Consider the following 20,275-nt stretch of genomic DNA (forward strand, 5'->3'; position numbering starts at 1 on the left):
GAGACTTTAATTTGGTGGTCCAGAAGGAGATGAGAGCCCAGGTCAGGATGGTGACCATGCCTGGAGCAACAGGACTAGCCTTACCAGGGGTCGTTGTATTGGCCCTTTCAGCAGCCCTGCTATGACTTTAACCCACAGAGGTCTGTCCCCTAACTCAGGTGGTTTCTAGGCTATGGAACCTTTTTCCCTCCTTGCGACATTATACTGAGTGAACTTCATAAAAATTCTCAGAATATAGTTAAGATACATTTATTTATTTATTTTGGAGACAGAGTCTCTTGCTGTCACCCAGGCTGGAGTGAAGTGGTATGATCTCGGCTCACTTCAACCTCCATATCCCAGGTTCACGCCATTCTCCTGCCTCAGCCTCCTGAGTAGCTGGGACTACAGACCACACCTGGCTAATACTTGGTAGTTTTAGTAGAGGCGGGGTTTCACCATGTTGCCCAGGCTGGTCTTGAACTTCTGACCTCAGGTGGTCTGCCTGTCTCAGCCTCCCAAAGTTCTGGGATTACAGACGTGAGCTACCGAGCCCGGCCTATTTAAGATGCTTTTATTAACTATCTGGTTTGGTGACTGTCTGCAAGAGGTTTGAAAATAGTGAAGAAACTGATTACCTTAGTTTGCAGAATTTTTTAATTGTAAGATTAGAAAATATAGACTACTTTTCTCTCATGTGACCAGGAAACTATTGGATCAGTTTGACTTCTCAAATTCTTAACTCTTCCCAGATATGAGAACTAAAGCGTTTATTTTCTAAATTCCACTATTGTGAAAACAGTAGATGTTAAAATTCATAGAGAACCATTTAAATAAAAAGTTTAAAAAGTCTTTACGGCTTTTTGGAAGTACTTGTGTGCCTAAAAGTAGAGACCATCTTCTATTTCCCAATAAAACCTACGCTTTCACCAAAGTAACAACCATTTTACCTTGGAGCCCAGTCAAAGTTTAGAATATTCTGGATTCATCTATGCTAAAGTGCTTTTTCATAAATTATTACTTGGATAATAACAGGAGGAAAAGCAGTCTGCATTGGCACAAGTGATGTCTAAATTAAGAGGAGAATATATATTGAAACATTATTTTTTTTAAGCCTTAAAATTAATGGCTCTGTTTCACTGGAAAATGGCCTTTTTTTCTTTCCGAAGAGTTTCAGAGCCAATGGAATCTATAAATAGTGCACAGCCCAGTTGTCTGTGGTAGATTGAGTAGAGCAGAATTGCCTGTCCTTAAGTGAAGGGGAAGTAGCTTTACATTTTTAGTAACTGAATTGTTGGCCAGCATAAAGGTAAGGGCCATGTGAGCAACTTATTTATAACTTCTCATAAAGGTATGTGTCTGCCTCAAGCGGAGAGACTGTCTGGGGTGCTTGAAATGTAAAAGTGCAGTAGAATCATTTTCCATACACAGCCTTCCTATCTAGTTGGTGCAATAAAGTGATTGTTACCTCCCTGGGGCTTTCAGAAAGAGGGATGTCAACAGATTAGCTCATTAGTGTCCTCCTCCTATGGAATAGAAGGGACTAAGGCAGTTAAATTAAAATCTGTTTTATGTATTGAGGAATGTCTAGATTGAACTCCTGAGGGTATTCAGGACATATATTTATGCCTGCTTTACCCTGCTGGGTGTGGTCCTGCTCATGTAGTCTAACTACAGTTGGGTTCTTGTAAAAAGCCTTACGTGGGTATAAAGCACTTTTTCACAGGTTCAGTTCAACTATAAGTAGTTTTTTGAAAAATAAAGAACATAGGATCAGACTGAATTTTCTTGTTACAGTGGGAGAACGGAAGAAGAGTAAAACATTTTCATGGCATCCTGTTGAAAAAAAAAAGTATGTTAACCACTTTGTTGGTAGATGCCAGAAAGTGGAATCTACTGTTACTGGCAGCATTGCTAATATCAAGAGTAAATCACTTACAGCCAGGATTGCCTCTCAGGATAAAATTTTTATAATTATAAATAAGTAAAAGACATTTTCGGACCTCTTCTGTTATTCACTGTCTATGTTTAGAAACTAAGTTTTCTGATTATTATGTTGACCATTTGAAGCATCTGCATATATGGCAAAAAAAAAGTAAACTTTGGCTTTTGTGCCAATATCATGGCTCTGTTTGGTATTTGGGCAAGTTGCAATAAATGGTAAATGGCCCATTAACTATACTAGAGGCCTCATAGCAGCACTAATTTCAAATCGTGCTGGGTTTACAATTTACATATTAAAAAATGTTCACTTGATTTTGTTCAGGGACAAAGCTGACATCCTATGCAAGCATTACTACAAACAATCCTATTTATCGGTCCAATTATTTCAGTTGAAAGATGCTGGTTTACTGCCTCTTCGTATATCTGAACAATTCTCAGTGAAACTGTTAGAAACCGTTTGACTGTAGTGGCAAAATAACCTCACAGGGTTTCGATTCACTTTTAATTTTAAGTCCCAGGATTAAGGATCATTTGTAGTATAATGTAACAGTGTGGGCAAATATAGCTTCTCTTAATGTCCTTCTGATATTTTGGGGAAAGAGTGCTTTTATGCAAAGCAATCACTTAGGAATTGCATGATCACTTTTTCCCACTATAAAATTTCATTCACATTTCCTCCCTTCTCCCACATCCTTAAGAGATAAGATAGCCTGCAGTATTTTGCTTTATTTTATTTTATTTTTTAAATTTTTGAGGTGTGGTTTAAATTAGTTCTTTAGAATAGATGCCAAGATAACTAGTTAATATTGTTTTAAAATCAGGCTCTTAATTAAAATGCTTATATTTGTGCAAGAAAACTACATGTTGAAATGAATTTGGAAAGATTAGATTGGAATTGCCTCAATTTCAATTAAGCCACACTGCATGGACGTGCTGGGAATATCAATACAATCACTGTAAATTTTGTACAAACTGATTTGTTGCATTATCTTGCTCATCTAACATACGGTACTTTTTGTGTCCATATTGCAGACGGCAACTCCAAACTAACATGGCAGTCAGACTGTGTGATGTGGCTTCTCTGCTTAGAAGTGGTTCGTGGGCAGCAGAGCCTTGGACCGGGGTCTGTGGGATTTTTCTTAAATTCTGTAGGCTACTTTTTTTTAGCATGTTGCAGGAGTGCTGAGGCCATACCAAACACTTGAATCTTTCATTTGGCGTACTAATTCTTACATTTAACCTATTGTGGTATGGCCATCTTTAGGACTTAAAGCACATTGCAATTTTAACTATAGTGGTATACGTAGCATCAGAACCATGCTCTCGTATGTAATTTTTTTATAATCTAAATTAGGATTTAGTGCAGACTCAAAAGAGTGACAAGCTTTTTTAAAAAAACAAAAAAAGTTTTGGTATGGTCTGAATACTAAGTTACCGTAATTCTATACATTCTGTTTACTATGTATTTTTTTGGTTACTAAATTTTGAAGTTATTTAAAATTCTTGATGCTCCAAAAAAAAAAAAAAAAAGTTGAAATTGTAAATCTAGCTGAAAATTATTTGCCCAGTAACTGTTGAAAGAGTTTGCATTCTGTGAACAGTTGTGTTGAGCCTATCAATGGAATATGCATTATTTGTAAAATATAGCACATTAGTATCATTTTATTCTGAGCAGATGGTCCTATAGCAGAGAGATGCTGTAATTTTCAGCGCACACAGCCTACTGCAGCTGTTCACTTGAATGTTGGCTTAGGAGCTCATTCTTGCCACCTGAACATGGAAATAAATGTGCAATTAAGTGAGGAGTGTTTGTTGTCCTTTCTAAATCTTGCTAATTTCAGTCAGTGAACACTTTGTATTTCAAATGCTATCCCAATGAGCTTTAGTCCGATTCTCCCATTTGGGGCTCTCATAGTTTCTACACCTATCCAAACTTTTCAGTAGTGATTTATGTGTCTTTGGCCACTTGAATCTTGTAGCTCTTTGTTTCCATAACTGCTGGGCAAGGGTTAACCCCAGAAGAATTTTGCTGTGAAAAGAGTGACCCATAGCTAATATTCTACAAACCAGAACAGTTATGTTTAATTAGGAAATCTGAAACTTCCCTTTTCAAATTCAAATAGATTTGTTAGTTATAATAAAACCCATATCTTGATTTAAGATTTTTAAATACAGATTTCCAAAGGTTTATATTCCCTCATCCCGTTAAGCTTTCCCTGAGAAAGCTTACATACCCAAGAGAAACAGCTTGCAGCTTATAGAGTAAATACCCACTTCTTTGACAAGGAAATGAAGTCACGGAAGGGTTACAGGTTGTTGGATATTTCAAAAGCTCTTCTGGATTTTGCCTCCTGTTTTTTTTTTGTTTTTTTTTTAATCATGACAGCACTGATTCTTGTCCAGTCTGACCAGTCTCAATCTGTCCTACACTGCCTTCTTTTGTTAACATCTGGCAGTAGAGATTTCTTCCTATATGTTTATCTGCTAATGTGCCCTTTTGTTTTTCTTAGGCAATATGCGTTTTAAAAGACAGTTTTTTCTCTTTCCTTGTAACCCACTTTCCCTTTACTTTGCTTTTTTTCTTTGCTTCAAGTTCTTTGCCTTTTCTGTGTTAAAACTTCCCTAAAGCTAGCATCCCTTCAATTCAGAATTGTCAGTTTTGAGAAGTAGTTCTTTGTGGAGGTGAGAGATGTATGCAATATGAAGGATGATCCTTTCAGTGATGCTTTGATTTTTAGATTCCACCACAGTCTTGGCTGTCCAAAGTTAGGTAGTTACTGGAAAATGCTTTTGGAAAATATGGGGCTGTGGTTTGTGACTCTTTGGCATAGGATTGGTTTTAGGAAACTAGATTTAAAACTGCTTAATAAGTGATTTTTAGAGTAGCCTGAACAATTTGAGGCCATTTTCCCCAACTCTGTTCTTTATCTGGTGTTTGGAGTTTATAGATACCCTATTACTTGCATTTTCAACAGGCTTATGTGCTCAAATGAGAATTCCTTGGGCTGGTCTGTTTGCAAAAGTTGATATATTTACATTGTTGTTTTCATTGACTGGATAGGTTTTCTTTTTTCTCATTAAAAAGCAGAGTCAAGGAAAAACACCATATCGAAGTGTTTGGGGATTTTATTTCGATGCTGTAGATCAGTTGCCTTGTTGATTTTTAGCTGCCAAGGTTGACAAGAGTGTCCTATTAGATTCTACCAGGTAGACAAAGTATTCATAGCTTCATTCCCAAGTTACCTTACAGTTCCTTTCCACTCCCTAAAACATAGCATCTATTTTTTTTCTTACCAATGGTAGATGATATTGTCCATCAAAAACATTTTCAATATGTAACCAAAACAGTACATGTTGACAAATTTATATTTTTAAAAGTACTCTTGCTCTTTGATTTTTAAGTTAATGGATATCTGTCAGTTTTAGAATATTGAACCTCTTAGGCTAACTGAAAATCTCTTCAGAGTTAGGTAGGTCATTTTTTTGTTCATTGTTGTAGCATGTTAAGCACTTTTATTTTCTAGTATGATTTTTAGTTAGGGTTCAATTCTGTGCCCTTTGATATTTAATTTTCTCATCTGTGGACACTGCAGGTGAGTAAGGATATGTGAATAGACGCAAAATGTGATTCTAGAAAATGTTTAAGATTTAAATTGTGCTTATGTGCATGTATGGAATATGTATGTGGAAATATAGTTGTAACCTTAAGATGAATAGGTTAATAGGAAGTAAAAATTAGTGTAGGTGTTACACTTTTCGTTGAAGCATTGTTGCAATTTCAGTAGAACAACTGTGTTTAGTGACAAGTGTTTAAATTCTTGGATGGAGTCTCTAATAGGTTGTGAAATATGAATTCTGACATTTCTTATTTTCTCTGTTTTTAGCAGGTAATTGCTGCCATGGAAACACAACTGTCTAATGGGCCAACTTGCAATAACACAGCCAATGGTCCAACTACCATAAACAACAACTGCTCGTCACCAGTTGACTCTGGGAACACGGAGGACAGCAAGACCAACTTAATAGTCAACTACCTTCCTCAGAACATGACACAGGAGGAACTAAAGAGTCTCTTTGGGAGCATTGGTGAGATAGAGTCCTGTAAGCTTGTAAGAGACAAAATAACAGGTAAGCAGTTTTATGTAGATGACTCATATTTAAAGGATCGTGTCTCAAGATACGAGAAAATAAGATTACTGCTTGTAAATAATTCATGTTGCGATTTTACGTATCTAGATTTTCTTTCTGTTATTACATCAGCAATATCAAACTTAGTTTAAAATTTTCTTTTTGAAGCAATAGACTATTTTTGGTATAGTATATATTTTAACTGGACTTTAATGTACTTTGATCTGGACAGTATCTTTGGAAAATGTTCTAAAAGTATGTATATCTGGGATAGCAAGTGTCATGTTAACCTTTGTCTTTTAGTATCCAGAGTGTATTTAATTTAGCATTTCAGCAGTGAGATACAATATGTGTTTGGGAGAGGGGAAAAAAATCTTGAAGTGTCTTTTCCTTATGTTAGTATAATCGTTTTGCTTATATATGATAAAATAAATGGTAATGTTCACATTGTCAGTGTATAAACATTTTCACTGATATAATACTGAGTGTAGTGAGATCTTATTTTCTGTTCCTTAACAAGGAAAGGATGACATGGTATATGATTGTCCTTATTGTCAGAAAGATAAGGCCTTAATTATAGTACATTTTGAATATTAGGTAGTTGACAATCTTCTTAGTACTTTTTAAGATTTGACTAAATTTTTAGAGTAAGCCAAAACCTAATTTAAGGAGCATGTGCTTGGGATAGAAGGGTTAATGCTTCCTGCAGGAGTTGTTTTCAAACACTAAAAATATATGAAGTTAGACATATATATGAAGTTAAACACTAAAAATATATGAAGGTAGACAAACCCCGAGGATTTTTCATGTTAATTAAATTTGATTGATGGTGTATACCAAATTGCTTTACAAAGCTTATAACCAAAAATATAAAATGGAATATTTGAAATGAGTAAAAGATACTTAACGACAGTGTGAAGAATGAGACCAGGAGTCTAAACTCTCACCTAGTCATGTGACCTTGGACAAGTCAGCTCTAGACTTCTGGTTTCCATTGGCAAAATTAGGTAAAAGGCAGAGGAAAGGGGCTCACACTGGGCCATTCCTGAGTTCACTTTTGACTTTTTCATACATGGGACTTTGAGCTATTCTGCTAATCATTAGGGCTCATTCTCTATTATCTCTACAGGTGAGTTCTAGAGCCAGCCCCTGGGCTTGGCCTCATAATCATACTTCCTCAAGCTACAGATTGAGGTTCACAGAGAGAACTTACTGAAATCAAGTTAAAAACTAAGTACAAACTGATTGTCATTGATCCATATCAAATGGCCATTCTATTTTAATTATGTTGTTTAAATGTTCACTATGATATTAGGAAGGTGGTTCTTATGTTCCTGAACATAAGATCATCTGTCTGATAATCAGATGGATGAGATTTTTCAGTTTCTTTTCCAAAATGAGTGTGATAGGCATATGTGAAATTTAATAGAGTTTTTAATAAGTTGAAAAAGGTGAGGAACAAAAGGCTGCTCTTATGTCTCTGTCCTGATGTTGAATTTTATCTTTTTTTTTTTTTTTGTTAAAGTAAAACAACACCCCTTACATGTGGATTTTGCAACCTTTTTAATATAAAAGATAAAATATGATAAATGACTTGAGGACTGTGACATAAGTCATGTGATTTCTGATTGCTTAGTAGAGTTCCAGTAACCATTAAAAAGAAAGATGAATGAACAGAGCACGAAAGTCATATTTTGTTATGAAACTGTTATGATACATTTTATCATTTTATAAGATGAAAATATTAAAAAATCATACATCTTTCATATTAGGCACTTGCCGCAGGAGACATCTTACAGATTCTCACATCTAAACTCTAGTCAATCATGAATTAATCTTACTCTTTTGTAAATCTTTAGAGCTGTTATGTGACAAAATGGGGTAAATTTGAGTTCTTTATCTTCATCTCCTTTGCCTCTCTAGCTTTAATGTGGTAGACAGTGGTAATAGAAGCACAACACATGGGCATTCTTTAATACATGGCTAGATACTAAAAAATTGTGTAAATATTTCTCGTTCATTTCCTTCACCTCTGACCCCTGCCTATTATCTTTTCAGTGGCTCGAGGGGAAGGCTGTAATGGAGGTGTCCACTGTGGTAAAATTTCTATTAAAAATATTTGGTAAGCAAGTAGAGTCCCCAAGAAATTCCACAGTGGGCATGAGTATTGAAAGATGTTTATAAAGATGTAACATTTTTATGTATGTGTGTGTATATATACATATCTATACATACATATACATATATACATATATGTATATACACACACTATAATACTATATATGATATATACACATGTATAAACTATATATTATATATAGTATATATTTTTTATATAGTTAACACATAATTGAACAAATTGTGGAGTACAGTGAGATGTTTCGATGCTATATACATTGTGTAATGATCAAGCAGGGTATTTAGCATTTCCAAATCTCAAACATTCATAATTTCTTTGAGAGTGCTCAAAAATCCTCTCTTCCAGCTGTTTTGAAGTATGCTATACAATATTGCTAACTATAGTCACCCTTCTGTGGAATAGCACACCAGAACTTATTTCCTCTAACAGTGACCCTGTACCCATTAACCATCTAGCCCCCTCCTTCCTTCCTTCCTCTCTTCTCCACCCTCTGGTACCCACTGTTCTGCTCTCTGCTCCCGTGAGATCAGCATTTTTCGATTCCACCTGTGAGATCGTGTGGTATTTGGCTGTCTCACCTCACTTAACATAGTGTCCTCTAACTTTACCCATGTTTCTGGAAATGACAGAATTTCATTCTTTTTTGTGACTGAATAGTATTTCATTGTGTGTATAGAGCATATTTTCTTTATCCGTTTGTTGATTGATGAACATTTGGGTTGAGTCCATATTTTGGCTATTGTAAACATTGCTGCAACAAAAATGCATCTCTTTGACAAACTGATTCATTTCTTTTGGGTTAACATGCAGTAGTGGGGTTGCTGGATCATACGGTAGTTCTGTTTTTAATCTTTTGAGGAACTTTCATACCATTTTTCCTAGTGTATTTAGTGTATTAATTGCCTTCCCACAGTAGTATATAAGATTGAAAGATGTTTTTCAACCTTCGATTTGTGAGATAGTAGTAATTATTTCTTTCTTTTCTTTTTTTTTTTTTTTTTTGAGACGGAGTCTCGCTCTGTCGCCCAGGCTGGAGTGCAGTGGCCAGATCTCAGCTCACTGCAAGCTCCGCCTCCTGGGTTTACGCCATTCTCCTGCCTCAGCCTCCCGAGTAGCTGGGACTACAGGCACCCGCCACCTCGCCGGGCTAGTTTTTTGTATTTTTTAGTAGAGACAGGGTTTCACCGTGTTAGCCAGGATGGTCTCGATCTCCTGACCTCGTGATCCGCCCATCTCGGCCTCCCAAAGTGCTGGGATTACAGGCTTGAGCCACCGCGTCCGGCCTAATTATTTCTTAAGTATTGTATTGACAGACAAGTTTAGGAAGTGCTGTACTCCGTAGTTCTTTAAGATCCATACTCGATAATCACTGTATTAAGAACTATGAAAAATACAGCAGTAAAGAAAATCTGTTTGATTTATAGTCCCCGGTCTTATTTGATCATATAACCTATTTGGGGGCTGTTGGAAGGGTAAGTATGTATCCCTGCCAGTAGATTCCACTGAACATGGTGCTATAAAAGCTTTTGAAATCATTTGTTATTAACTGGTTATCAGAACAGTTTAACCTGTTCACATCAATAACATATGAACATGTTTTCTAAAAGAAACATACATGATAATAAATTCAAAAGTGGAGTAGGTAAATCTGAACACTAGGAACCTCAACTTCTGGTAATCTTGGTTTGATTTGGACTACTGACATCTTATTTGTAATATGGGTTAAATGGTTTTTAGAAGGATCTCACTCGTTTAGCTTAAGCATAAACTGCTTTACGATTTTTTTTTTTTTCTGAGTTTCTCACTAAATATTTATATTGAGTAAAATAGTCTAGAAAATGGTAGTATCTAAAATTGGGTTCTGAATGGTTGTACTTTGAAAAGTAGGCACACTTCCTAAGAAGTAGTATTAATGTATCCTTAGCAAGGTTTTGAAAGAATTGTGGAGCTTTGGATGCTGCCCTGTGATGTGTAGCACTACCCATCTCGTGCAGTTTCTCAGTAAGCATTTTAGGTACAGACCAGAGTTCTTTGGTCCTTCTCTAATTATCCAGCCTTTTCTGCCTCCTGGGGAGCAGTTGGGACCCATTTCTGTATTCTGATTTTGTAGGAGTATGAGCATTAATTGGGTTACAGGAAAACTCTGGAGTCACTCTGCAGGAAGATTTGAAATGTTTCCTTTTCCCTTTTCTTAAATCTTACTTAATGCTGAATTAGGAAAGTGTATCTGAGGAACAAAAATATCTAGGAAAGTGTGTGCCTCTTAAGTCCTTGAAGAGAGTGTATAATTTTTAGACTGTCAGTGTTAGCAAATTAATGTCACTATTTTGATCGAGTGAGGATTACGGAAGTACATTAAGAAATGTCTTCAGTAGCAAATACAATAATCTCTCTAGACTAAGTTCTATTTATTATGTTTCTTGTCAGGTCCGTCTCTTTGGGCTTCTGCCCAGCTGTATGCTTCAGCCTGTTTCCTATCTATAGGCATTCATCATGAGAAGCTTCTGCTGCTTGTACAGCTTAGCTGACTTTGGTCCATCCCTTTGCGTTCTTAAATGCACTTCAGAGTCCTTGACACCTGCTGATGTTGCATTCTAGATGAGCAAAATGGATTTTGTGATGCAAGGAATGAATAATAAAGCGTTACAGTCAGAAAAGCCCTAGAGGTGACGTTAACCAACCCTCTCCCTTCTTTCCACCAAGCATCATAGGTGATGAGAGGCCTAGGTTTGTGAAATGACTAGTCCAAGGCCACACAGCTATTAAGCGGTAGAGTAGGGACCAGAATTCTGATTATCTTATTCTTTACCTGGATGTTTCCTCTTTGCCTCTTGTTGGAGGCAAGACCTCACCTCACTCTTTAAAGATTAAGCACAGGGCCAGCTGGTGAATTTATAGAGAGATGTGTAATTTTTACAGAGTTATCCAGAGGGCGTCTTCTGGTGAGCGTGTCTTCTCTGGAAGGGGAGTGGAAGGTTTTCGACAAAGACTGACGAATACACCAAATGAACAAGAACATCTGTCCTTCTCTAGAAACATTATAGTCAATGGTTGTGAGGTTGATATTCTAGCCTGGTGGTGCCCAAATTTGGCTCTACATCCTCACCTAAGGGAGTTTCAGAATATGTTGTCAGAGAGTTTCCTAGGTGATTTTGAAGCCCAAAACGTTTTGGGAATCAGACTGTGTCTCTTGAAGTATGGTCACTAGGATTCCTGCATTGGAATCACTTGTAATGAGTGCCAGAAATGCATGGTCCTGGGCCCTGTCCAGGCCTACTGAATCAGAATCTGTAGGGGTGACCTAGAATGTACTAGTTAGCTAGGAGTTATCCATGTCTTGAACATTACACAGGGAGATTGAACCAGGGATTTCCAAGTTTACCTGAATTCTAGATTTAGGGGGTTATGAAAGAGGTGTTAACAATTGCAGTACCTAATTTCTTGGAAAGTTTAAGTTTAAAGTGCTTTCCCCTCCTCAGCATTGGCCTCTGAATTAATTCCTAGGGTTCAGAACTAGAAATGTTGAATTTAAGTCACTAGGCTGTATTTTTACTGATCTGATAGTAATTAGGTTTTTGAAACACCGGGGTAGATAGTTCTTTCACTGTTACTTTTCCTTCTAAAAGAATGGCTAGAGTAGTAGTTAGTGAAAGACTTCAGGTAATGAGTATTTCACTCTTTCTTTGAGTTATTTGAGGTAGGTCTTGTACTGATCTCATCAACTGCTAACCAGAAGCTTTGACAAAAGGGGAAAAAAGAAAAAAACAAATATAAATTCCAGGGGGCCCAAAGAGATGTTGATTTACAAGGTAGTGCCTTGCATGATAAGGCTCCTGCCATGGCCCAGCACACCTTATGGCTAGGATCTTAAAATCATTTTTATTAATATATGAGTGTTCTTAGCTAGGTTTATCTTGTGTCTCTGCTTGCTGAGAATTTTAAAGCTAGTTTTGATCCTTGTTTATTCTATCAAAATAATGTGATTTCCAAAGTTTATTTTAATGGCATAGGATTCTCTTCTTTTTAAACAAATACAATCTTAGTTCCTCAGGATTGAAACAGATAAGTGGGATTTTATTAGACTAATGGGAACCTTCAACTTTAATAGCACTTACTTCCTATGAGTCAATCATGGTGAACACAAAACTGTTTTGATGAACATTAATTTGAAAATGTGATTCTGTATGTCAGTTACAGTTATACAGTGAGCCTGTGAAATGTCCATAGTATCAAGAGGTCAAGAATTCTGATTCTTGCAGACTAGTAGTTGGAAACAGCAGAGCGATTGGGTGGGTGGGTGGGTGATAACTTAATAAACATCTCACTTTGCAAACTCTGTATGCTATTTAATTAGAAAGATGGCAGGCTGTGTGTGTTCTTAGGGTCTGTAAGAAAGAAGATATGTAAAATGCTTTGGTCCCCAGTGCCTTAGCTGTGGAATATAGTAACGTTTGAATCTGTTTTGAGATTTTAGTGGCTAGGTTTGTATAAAATGAAATTTGTGTCAAGTTTGTGGAACCTCTATTTTTGGAACATCTCTCATAGGTAAAAGGTAATAGAGAAACTTTATTTGCATCTTAACTGATGTGTCTTTAAACTTAACTATTTTTTTCATTATATCTTGTTTCTTTGCCAAAGATCATGCAGTCCTTTAAAACATTTGGTGTTACCACTATAGAAGCCTCATATACAATTTTGGAGAAAGACATTAAAGTTTATTCTTCTAGGTTCGCTTTTTGGTTGAACCTGGGTATTTTTATAGAACAGTTTTCAGTGTGAGCCTTGATTAGTTTAGTTGAAAGATTACACGATGATGAAACTAGAAATTTGTAACATTTTAAGAAATAAATACAGTACAGTTCTTTATCATTGTTAGGAAAAACAACTTCCATCCTCTTTAGTACCTGGGGATTTAGAAATTAGTTGGAGAAATGGTGCACAATTTTTGTTAGTATTTTATATGTTTGGGAGTTGACAGAAAAGTGTTACAAAACTCAAGTGGTCAGGGTTGGGGGACTTACATACCATTTTAACAAAGGAAAGGTTTGGACTTTGTGGAATAGAAAATTGTGGGGAAGTGTTCAGAAAATAGTAAGGGGACAGATAAGGGAAATTTTAACAAGGTTGATTTATACAGACCTGTATGCATAAACAATCCGGTGTTGACTGTCTCAAGTAATGAGTCGCTTACCTCTGAACTGGTACAGGACAGAGGGACACCTTCACATGGGAAATTAATACTCTGCTTTTAGGGAGAAAAGGGGAGGGCAGAGAACTCTTCTTGCATCTGTTGATTTTTCATTTTCCTCAGTCTAAAATAATACTTAATGCTGGCCAGGTGCGGTTGTTCACACCTGTAATCTCAGCACTTTGGAAGGCCGAGGCAGGTGGATCACCAGAGGTCAGGAGTTCAAGACCAACCATGGCCAACATGGTGAAACCCTGTCTGTACTAAAAATTAAAAAAAATAGCCAGATGTGCTGGTGCACACCTGTATTCCCAGCTACTCACAAGGCTGAGGTGGGAGAATTGCTTGAACCCGGGAGGCAGAGGTTGCAGTGAGCTGAAATCATGCCACCGCACTTGCATTTCAGCCTGTGCGGCAGAGCAAGACTCCGTTTCACAAAACAAACAAACAAAACAACAACAACAACAACAAAACTTAACGCCAAAGTGGAATATTTTGGGGTGGCAAATCTGGACCTCTTCACCATTTAGTAAGTTAATTCCCAGTTAACAGCTCTTCATAAATCAAAGAGCTGCTTCTTTAGATAAGCAGTGGTAATGAAGCCTTTAATGGCTAGTTGCTAGGAAGAAGAAACATCTATTTGAGGATACAGAAAAATATGAAACAGTATTCTTCTCTAGTAATTTATTAATCATCCAGATTTGTTTCTCTGATTTCCTGATACTGGTATTTGTGTTACTTGGTATTTTGGTCCATTAGAATAAAATGTAAAAAAAAAAAAAATGTGTCACTCTCAGGAGACACAGTTTTCCAATAGCTTTCTTAGAATGTTTACTGGGAAAATAAGGTTGAATCTATGGTGTAAATGAGGTTTAGGAGTTTTGATTTTGTGCTTTCCTAGCCCTTATCAGAGTAACTTTTAGAATAGCCATGTTTGCCTTACCAGTAGATGAGGAATAGTTTTCAGTATCTTTCTCTTTGTTCCTTTGCTAGTTTGACAGAAAACACAAACTATGTAAATACATTCAAATTCATAGAAAATTTTGCCCCTTTATAATTTAGCATAAGAGTGCATGTGTGCTATTTGCTGTTCTAGACCTTTTCTTGGGGGTAGTCTTCGTTTACTTTGCATCAGGAGATTGGTGGTATAGAAGAGAAACCATTCTCAATTTAAGTGCTTGTTATAGGAATGATGGAAAAAGTAGATGAGAAAGAAGATGGTGAAGTAAAATGAAGATAGTTGAATTAGGAGATAAAAAAACAGTTAAATTGTGATAAAACTTGTTGCTCCTTTTTTTGTAATTTATAGAATTTTAAAATAGTTTCTTCTCTGGTATGAAAATGATTTATACCCCCCAATTTTATGATGTACAAAATCAACCTGTTTTTGACAGTTTTCATTCTATTTCACTACCGTAAGTATTGCACAACTTTGGCCACCAGCCTTTTATTTATTTTTTATTTATTCATTCATTTATTTATTTATTTTTACTTTGTTTAAATTGAGAATAGAACGAAACACTTTTATTCTGTACCTGTTGGAACATTTCCTTTCAAATATTCCTGAACAGAATAGTTGATCATTGGAGCTAAAACTGTGCTTCAAAATTTGCCAACTTCTTTTGAGCTTGTTCTAAGTTCATTGACTTTCAGCTGAGTACACTGCTGCTACGGAATGTTGAGAGCTGTGGAAACCCTCAGAGCGTGCTTTTCCAGCTCAAAAGGTCAACTTTAACAGATATTTTCTGGCATTTTACTTGTGAGTGTCTTTCGATTTCTCAGGTCTATACAGTGGCTTAATTAGCATGTTTTAGTCCTTAAGGTATTTGTTTTGGCTCTTTAAAGTTTTAGAATGTCAGTATTTCAACACCCTTGGATGCCACTTTTATTGGTGATGGTAAATGTAGTCAAATATTTTTTGAGGGGCTATAAATTACAGAGTAGCATTTGCTGCTCTAAGTATTGTGAAGAAACAGGTCCTCAGTTAAAATCATCTTTTCAGACTCTACTCGGTAATCTCTGACACCATGTATCATCTTTAGGTAATCGAGGGATGATCATTCTGTATTGTTCTAAATTAGAACAAAGATTTACCTTATGCCTCCTTTAAGGGGGAAAAAAGCAAGACGGAAGTATTTAAGCTGTGTTTATATGGCTCTCGAGACTGAATTCTTGGCTGATGTCCCTGGCCAAATAAACCCCTTCCTTCCTTAAAAAAAAAAAAAAAAAAGAGTTCCTTGACTGGGCATGGTGACTCATGCCTGTAATCCCAGCACTTTGGGAGGCCGAGGTGGGCAGATAATCTGACATCAGGAGTTCGAGGCCAGCCTGGCCAACATGGTGAAACCCGGTCTCTACTAAAAATACAAAAATTAGCTGGGCGTGGTGCTGGGTGCCTATAATCCCAGCTCCTAAGGAGGCTGAGGCAGGAGAATCGCTTCAACTCGGGAGGCAGAGGTTGCAGTGAGCCACTGCACTCCAGCCTGGGTGACAGAGTGAGACTCTATCTCAAAAAAACAAAAAAAAGGTTTCTTAAGTGGGTAGTAGAATTTACTAAACCCCTGTGCACACTAGGTTTGTTATTTAGTTTAGGAATAAGTTCTTGGGATTAAGTTTGAATCAAAATACTTTTGCTTCCTCCTGCTAGGAAGGTAGCCTACTGAAAGTAATCTTACAGCTTTTAGCTTAGAATATTGTTACACTTGGGTTCAAATTCCAGCTGAGCCACTTAATTTGTGTCGTGGCCTATGTGAACTTTATGAAACTTCAGTTTCTTTCATAAAGTACCTAGCACACGGGTACTGTCTCTCTTACCTGTCATCTTCTTATCAGTTAATAGTTAATATCCACTGAGTTGCATGACTGTAGCAGACTTTTTTTTTCCCCCATAGGTATAAACTAGTTTTTGAAAAACATCTTGAAGTAGATCTGTTGTCCTAGAATTCTTAGAGTTTGTCATGATGTGGGAAGAATGCAGAGCTCATATTCCATTCTTTGCTTTCTAGGTTATTTGACCAACATAATTGATTTTCCAGGGGTGGAACAAAGTACGAATAGAAAGTACAAGGCAAGACTTGGGAGCCCAGAATGATGATTAATGATATTACACCAGCCTTTATGAATTAGAGCACTGGAGTGTGGAATTATTGCTCTATGTGGTATTGTGTGAATGTTTCAGAATGAATTAACTTGACTTAATATATGAAGGCACTCTCAAGTGAGCGTCCCAGTGAACTATTACTGGGCTTCGAAGGTCAGCAAGTTGTTAAATTGAGCCATGAAGTATTGGTTAGATAAAAGCTGTGGCTTATTTTTACTTTTATTGACATCATCTTCCTTAAGATGAATATCCCTTTAATATAAAATGCAAATACTACACTAAATATTCTCATTTTATCAAATAAGATGTTCAAGTCTAGATGTACAGAGACCTGTGTTTTGGGATCTTCAGAAACCTAGTGTTCCTGCAGTCTTAGCAGATCAGAAGGCTGAGGAAAAGAATTCCCTTTGTTTTCTTTTCTGTTGAAATAGTCATTGAAAACATTTAAAGCATTGCTTCATTCAGTCATCACAGACTTTACAGATTTCAGTTTGTGTGTATGGGGGAGGGGGCAGTTTCTATGAGGGTAGGTTAACTTAGCAGATGCAATTTTACATCTTGTTTTCCTTTTTTGTTAAATCCTATGCATATTTTGAATTAGAGTTTATTTTTAGTTCTTAATGAGTTCTTTTCTCATCATTGTACTTTTTGTTGGAACTCTGTTTTGTACATACTGCTTCGATTTCGTAGGGAAAATGTGTATGGCGTACAAGTCCTCTGTCCACCACCCCCCAACTCTCTAGCTCAACAAAAATTTGCATTTCTTGGTGAGGGATGATAGACTTGAATGCTTTTTTTTACCTTGTAGATAGATCTGGTGGTGTCCTTGACTCTTCACAACCTGTTTGACCTTTGGACTTAATATTGAGGAAGTCAAATCCTCCTTTTAAAGTAAAGTTTAAGGAAGGCATAGCTGCATGTAAACTGGTAAATCAGGATCATTGCACTGTTTTCAAGGTCACTGGAGCCTGAGAGAACAGTTTTATTTCCTAACATTTTAATGCTTTAAATCCAGTCTTAAGGAGTTGCCTCCAAGGGTACTGTCTGATGAATCCTTCTTTCTAACCCTGGTACTAGGCCATGGGAGCTTTTTTCATTCCACTTAAATGAATTGTAGTTTGCTCTTATTCTACTTTAAATGTATCCAAACATTGTGAACAGAAATGAGAGACTGATTATGGTGTATCAAATCAATCGGCCTCTTCTCATGTAGACAAGGGCTCGCCTAAATGACTTCCCAAATCCTACCTCTAAAATTGTGACTTTTCTTTCTTTTGTGAACCTGAGTATTAGGTGAGCTCTTTTTAAACATGGTGCCAAGTGATTTTGCCGTATATGGTGCAGACAGTGCATGCAGAATAATCTTAAAATCTCACAATGTTATACCAGGTTTGTTTTTAGACTCTTATATTCTTTATTTGTGGACCTTTATTTTTACAGGGGTAAGCCCTTTTATACATATTGCAATAGAATTAAAATACAGAACTGTTAATACTGATTTATTACTGTGTTTTATATTAATATATGTATTTTTTAAGTGCTGGAAATTGGGAGCCTTTGCAAAAAGGCATGATAACATTCCGTTATATCCCCAGCTCTAGAACATTAAAAACTAGTCCTGATGTGATACTTAAAAGTGGAATATGGAATCTTCTGGGATTAGTTTCTTACTCTATTTGATATTTTAGTTCTCTGAAGGTTTATGGAAAATAGTATATTTGGACATAGCCATCAAAGTAAGGAGGGTGTCTAATATTCTTTCCTGGCCTTTATAGCTGGACAACGGAATTTTAAAGAGTCTCTTTTTTTCCCCCTTTTTAAGGCAGAACCCTTGGAGGCCACTGTGTTCATGACCAGTGACTGCTTGAGACTGGATGTATTAAATGGACCTATGTTAGCATGGTGAATAACAGCTCTTAGATAATTTTGGGTAGTTGTTAGTAGGCACCAAAGGAGGAGGGGTGAACCTTAGTTGCTCTATAGGTTATAATGAAAGAAGGTCTCAGGCCAGATCCCACCACACATAGATACCTCTATCTAGCAAGCAGGACCAAAGTGATGGATAAGCCTTTTCTGAGAGCTTGGTAAAGTTCCACTTCTCTGTTCTCTTTTAAGTGCTTTGAACACACCTTACATGAAATGTTCACCGAAGGCTGACAACATCCCAAAAGTCGTGTTCTGCACCCTCACTTTGCATCATGCAAAAAGAAATCCCTTTAAACAAAGACTGAAACCCAGGACCATTTAATATTTAGGGATTCTCTCCGTAAAGATATAACCACCTTGGATTATGCCACCTTGGATTTTTGTGCCCTATTTATGCAAAGGTGGGAAGTGTCTCTAAAGTAATTTAACCCATCTGCATGTCTTGAATTCCTTTAATTTTACCAGTAAGACCCCATTTCTAACACGCATTATACTAATTAACAAATAACTGGTTTACAGAACAAAACCGTATTTTGACGTCCATTAGGTGAATCAGCAAAGAATTGATAGTTGATTTAGGTATGGATGATATGTAGGCTTTCACTAGTCACTTGAATTTTAGCCTACTTGTATTATACTAACTAATCCTGGATTGCGCATTAATGATAGTATGTTAGATGACCCAGAATTAAAGCTTAAATGGCTGTTGAACACATGTCATCAGGTTAATTCTAAACTTTAAAAAGAAATGTTTTTATTGCGGCAAAATATAAAATTTATCATTTGAACCTTTTCAAGTTTACAGTTCAGTGACATTAAGCACATTCAGAGTATTATGCAGCCATCACCATTATCCATTTCCAGAACCTTGTGGTCATCATACCAGATAGAAACTCTGTAACCATTAAACAGTAACTCCTCACCCACCTCCTTTGCTCCCAGCCTTTGGTAACCATTATACTTTCTGTGTCTCTATGAATTTGCCTATTCTCGGTACCCCATATAAATGAAATCATACAACATTGGATGTACCAAAGTATTTTGAAAGTAAACTATGATGATTGTTCTCAGGAGATACTAGTTTTTTTCCCCTTGGGCTATAGACTCTTCTGTGTATTTTATTTCCCTTCCCCTACGTGGCTTTAGCGACCAACCCCTTCCCCTGAAATAAATAGCCTGTCTTCAAATTTAGTTCATGCCACATTCCCCATAAAAGAAACATCCAATTAAAATACTGAATTTGTACAATATTTTGCCAGATTGCTGACTACTTGCAGGGACTTCATCTTACCCCCTTTGTAGTTGTTCAGCCTGATTTCAGCCTTATTTTCTTCTTTTGAAAATTGCCTTCAATCTCTATCACTCCCTATCTACTGGCAAGTCACCTGGAGGAAGAGGCAGTGGTGTAAGTACGGTAGGTCAGAAAGAAGAACCCAGGTAGTTTTGCTCCCTGGAAGTCTCCCCTGCCTTCATACTTTTCTGCTCTTTTCTCCCAGAGAGTCAGAGCATCCAGGGACAAACATCCCTGTGGGATCTTGGGACACAGGACACAGTGTACAACATCCCCAGACTTCTTGTTACCTCACTTCATCCTCTGCTGAGCACTTGAAGAAAATCTTGGCAGAAAGCTATTCCTCAATCAGAGTCGAAGAGCGAAGAGTTAGAAATTCTCTTCTGTAGTTTTAGTTCTTCCATTTTTTTCTCCCCCTTCCCTAGTACTCTTTCCCCCTACCCCTCAAAGAAACCCCCCATGAATACAACAGTCAACCCCCCCAACCAAAAACCCACAGGACAGAGCCATATTTTTTAGACCACTGGAACAATTATTGTAGTTAGAGAAGAGTTAAATATCTTTCTGAAGCAACCTTGG

The 20,275-nt window shown here is 36.8% G+C and overlaps 1 protein-coding gene across 29 annotated transcripts in view; it reads left to right on the plus strand.

Annotated features, from left to right (window-relative positions):
* Positions 1 to 20,275, plus strand: part of ELAVL2 (ELAV like RNA binding protein 2) — a 160,238-nt gene that overhangs the window by 82,609 nt on the left and 57,354 nt on the right. For 14 of the 29 annotated variants that reach the window (XM_023203843.2, XM_023203849.2, XM_023203851.2 and 11 more), the window contains one exon: positions 5,808 to 6,051. In XM_023203843.2, coding sequence (XP_023059611.1) covers positions 5,808 to 6,051 — 244 coding nt within the window. Of the gene's footprint in view, positions 1 to 2,955; positions 3,047 to 5,807; positions 6,052 to 20,275 lie in introns of those variants that run through there. The other 15 variants (XM_023203833.2, XM_023203832.2, XM_023203836.2 and 12 more) reach the window with 5 other exon arrangements.

Source organism: Piliocolobus tephrosceles, chromosome 14, assembly GCF_002776525.5.
Source record: "Piliocolobus tephrosceles isolate RC106 chromosome 14, ASM277652v3, whole genome shotgun sequence".
NCBI lineage: Eukaryota > Metazoa > Chordata > Mammalia > Primates > Cercopithecidae > Piliocolobus > Piliocolobus tephrosceles.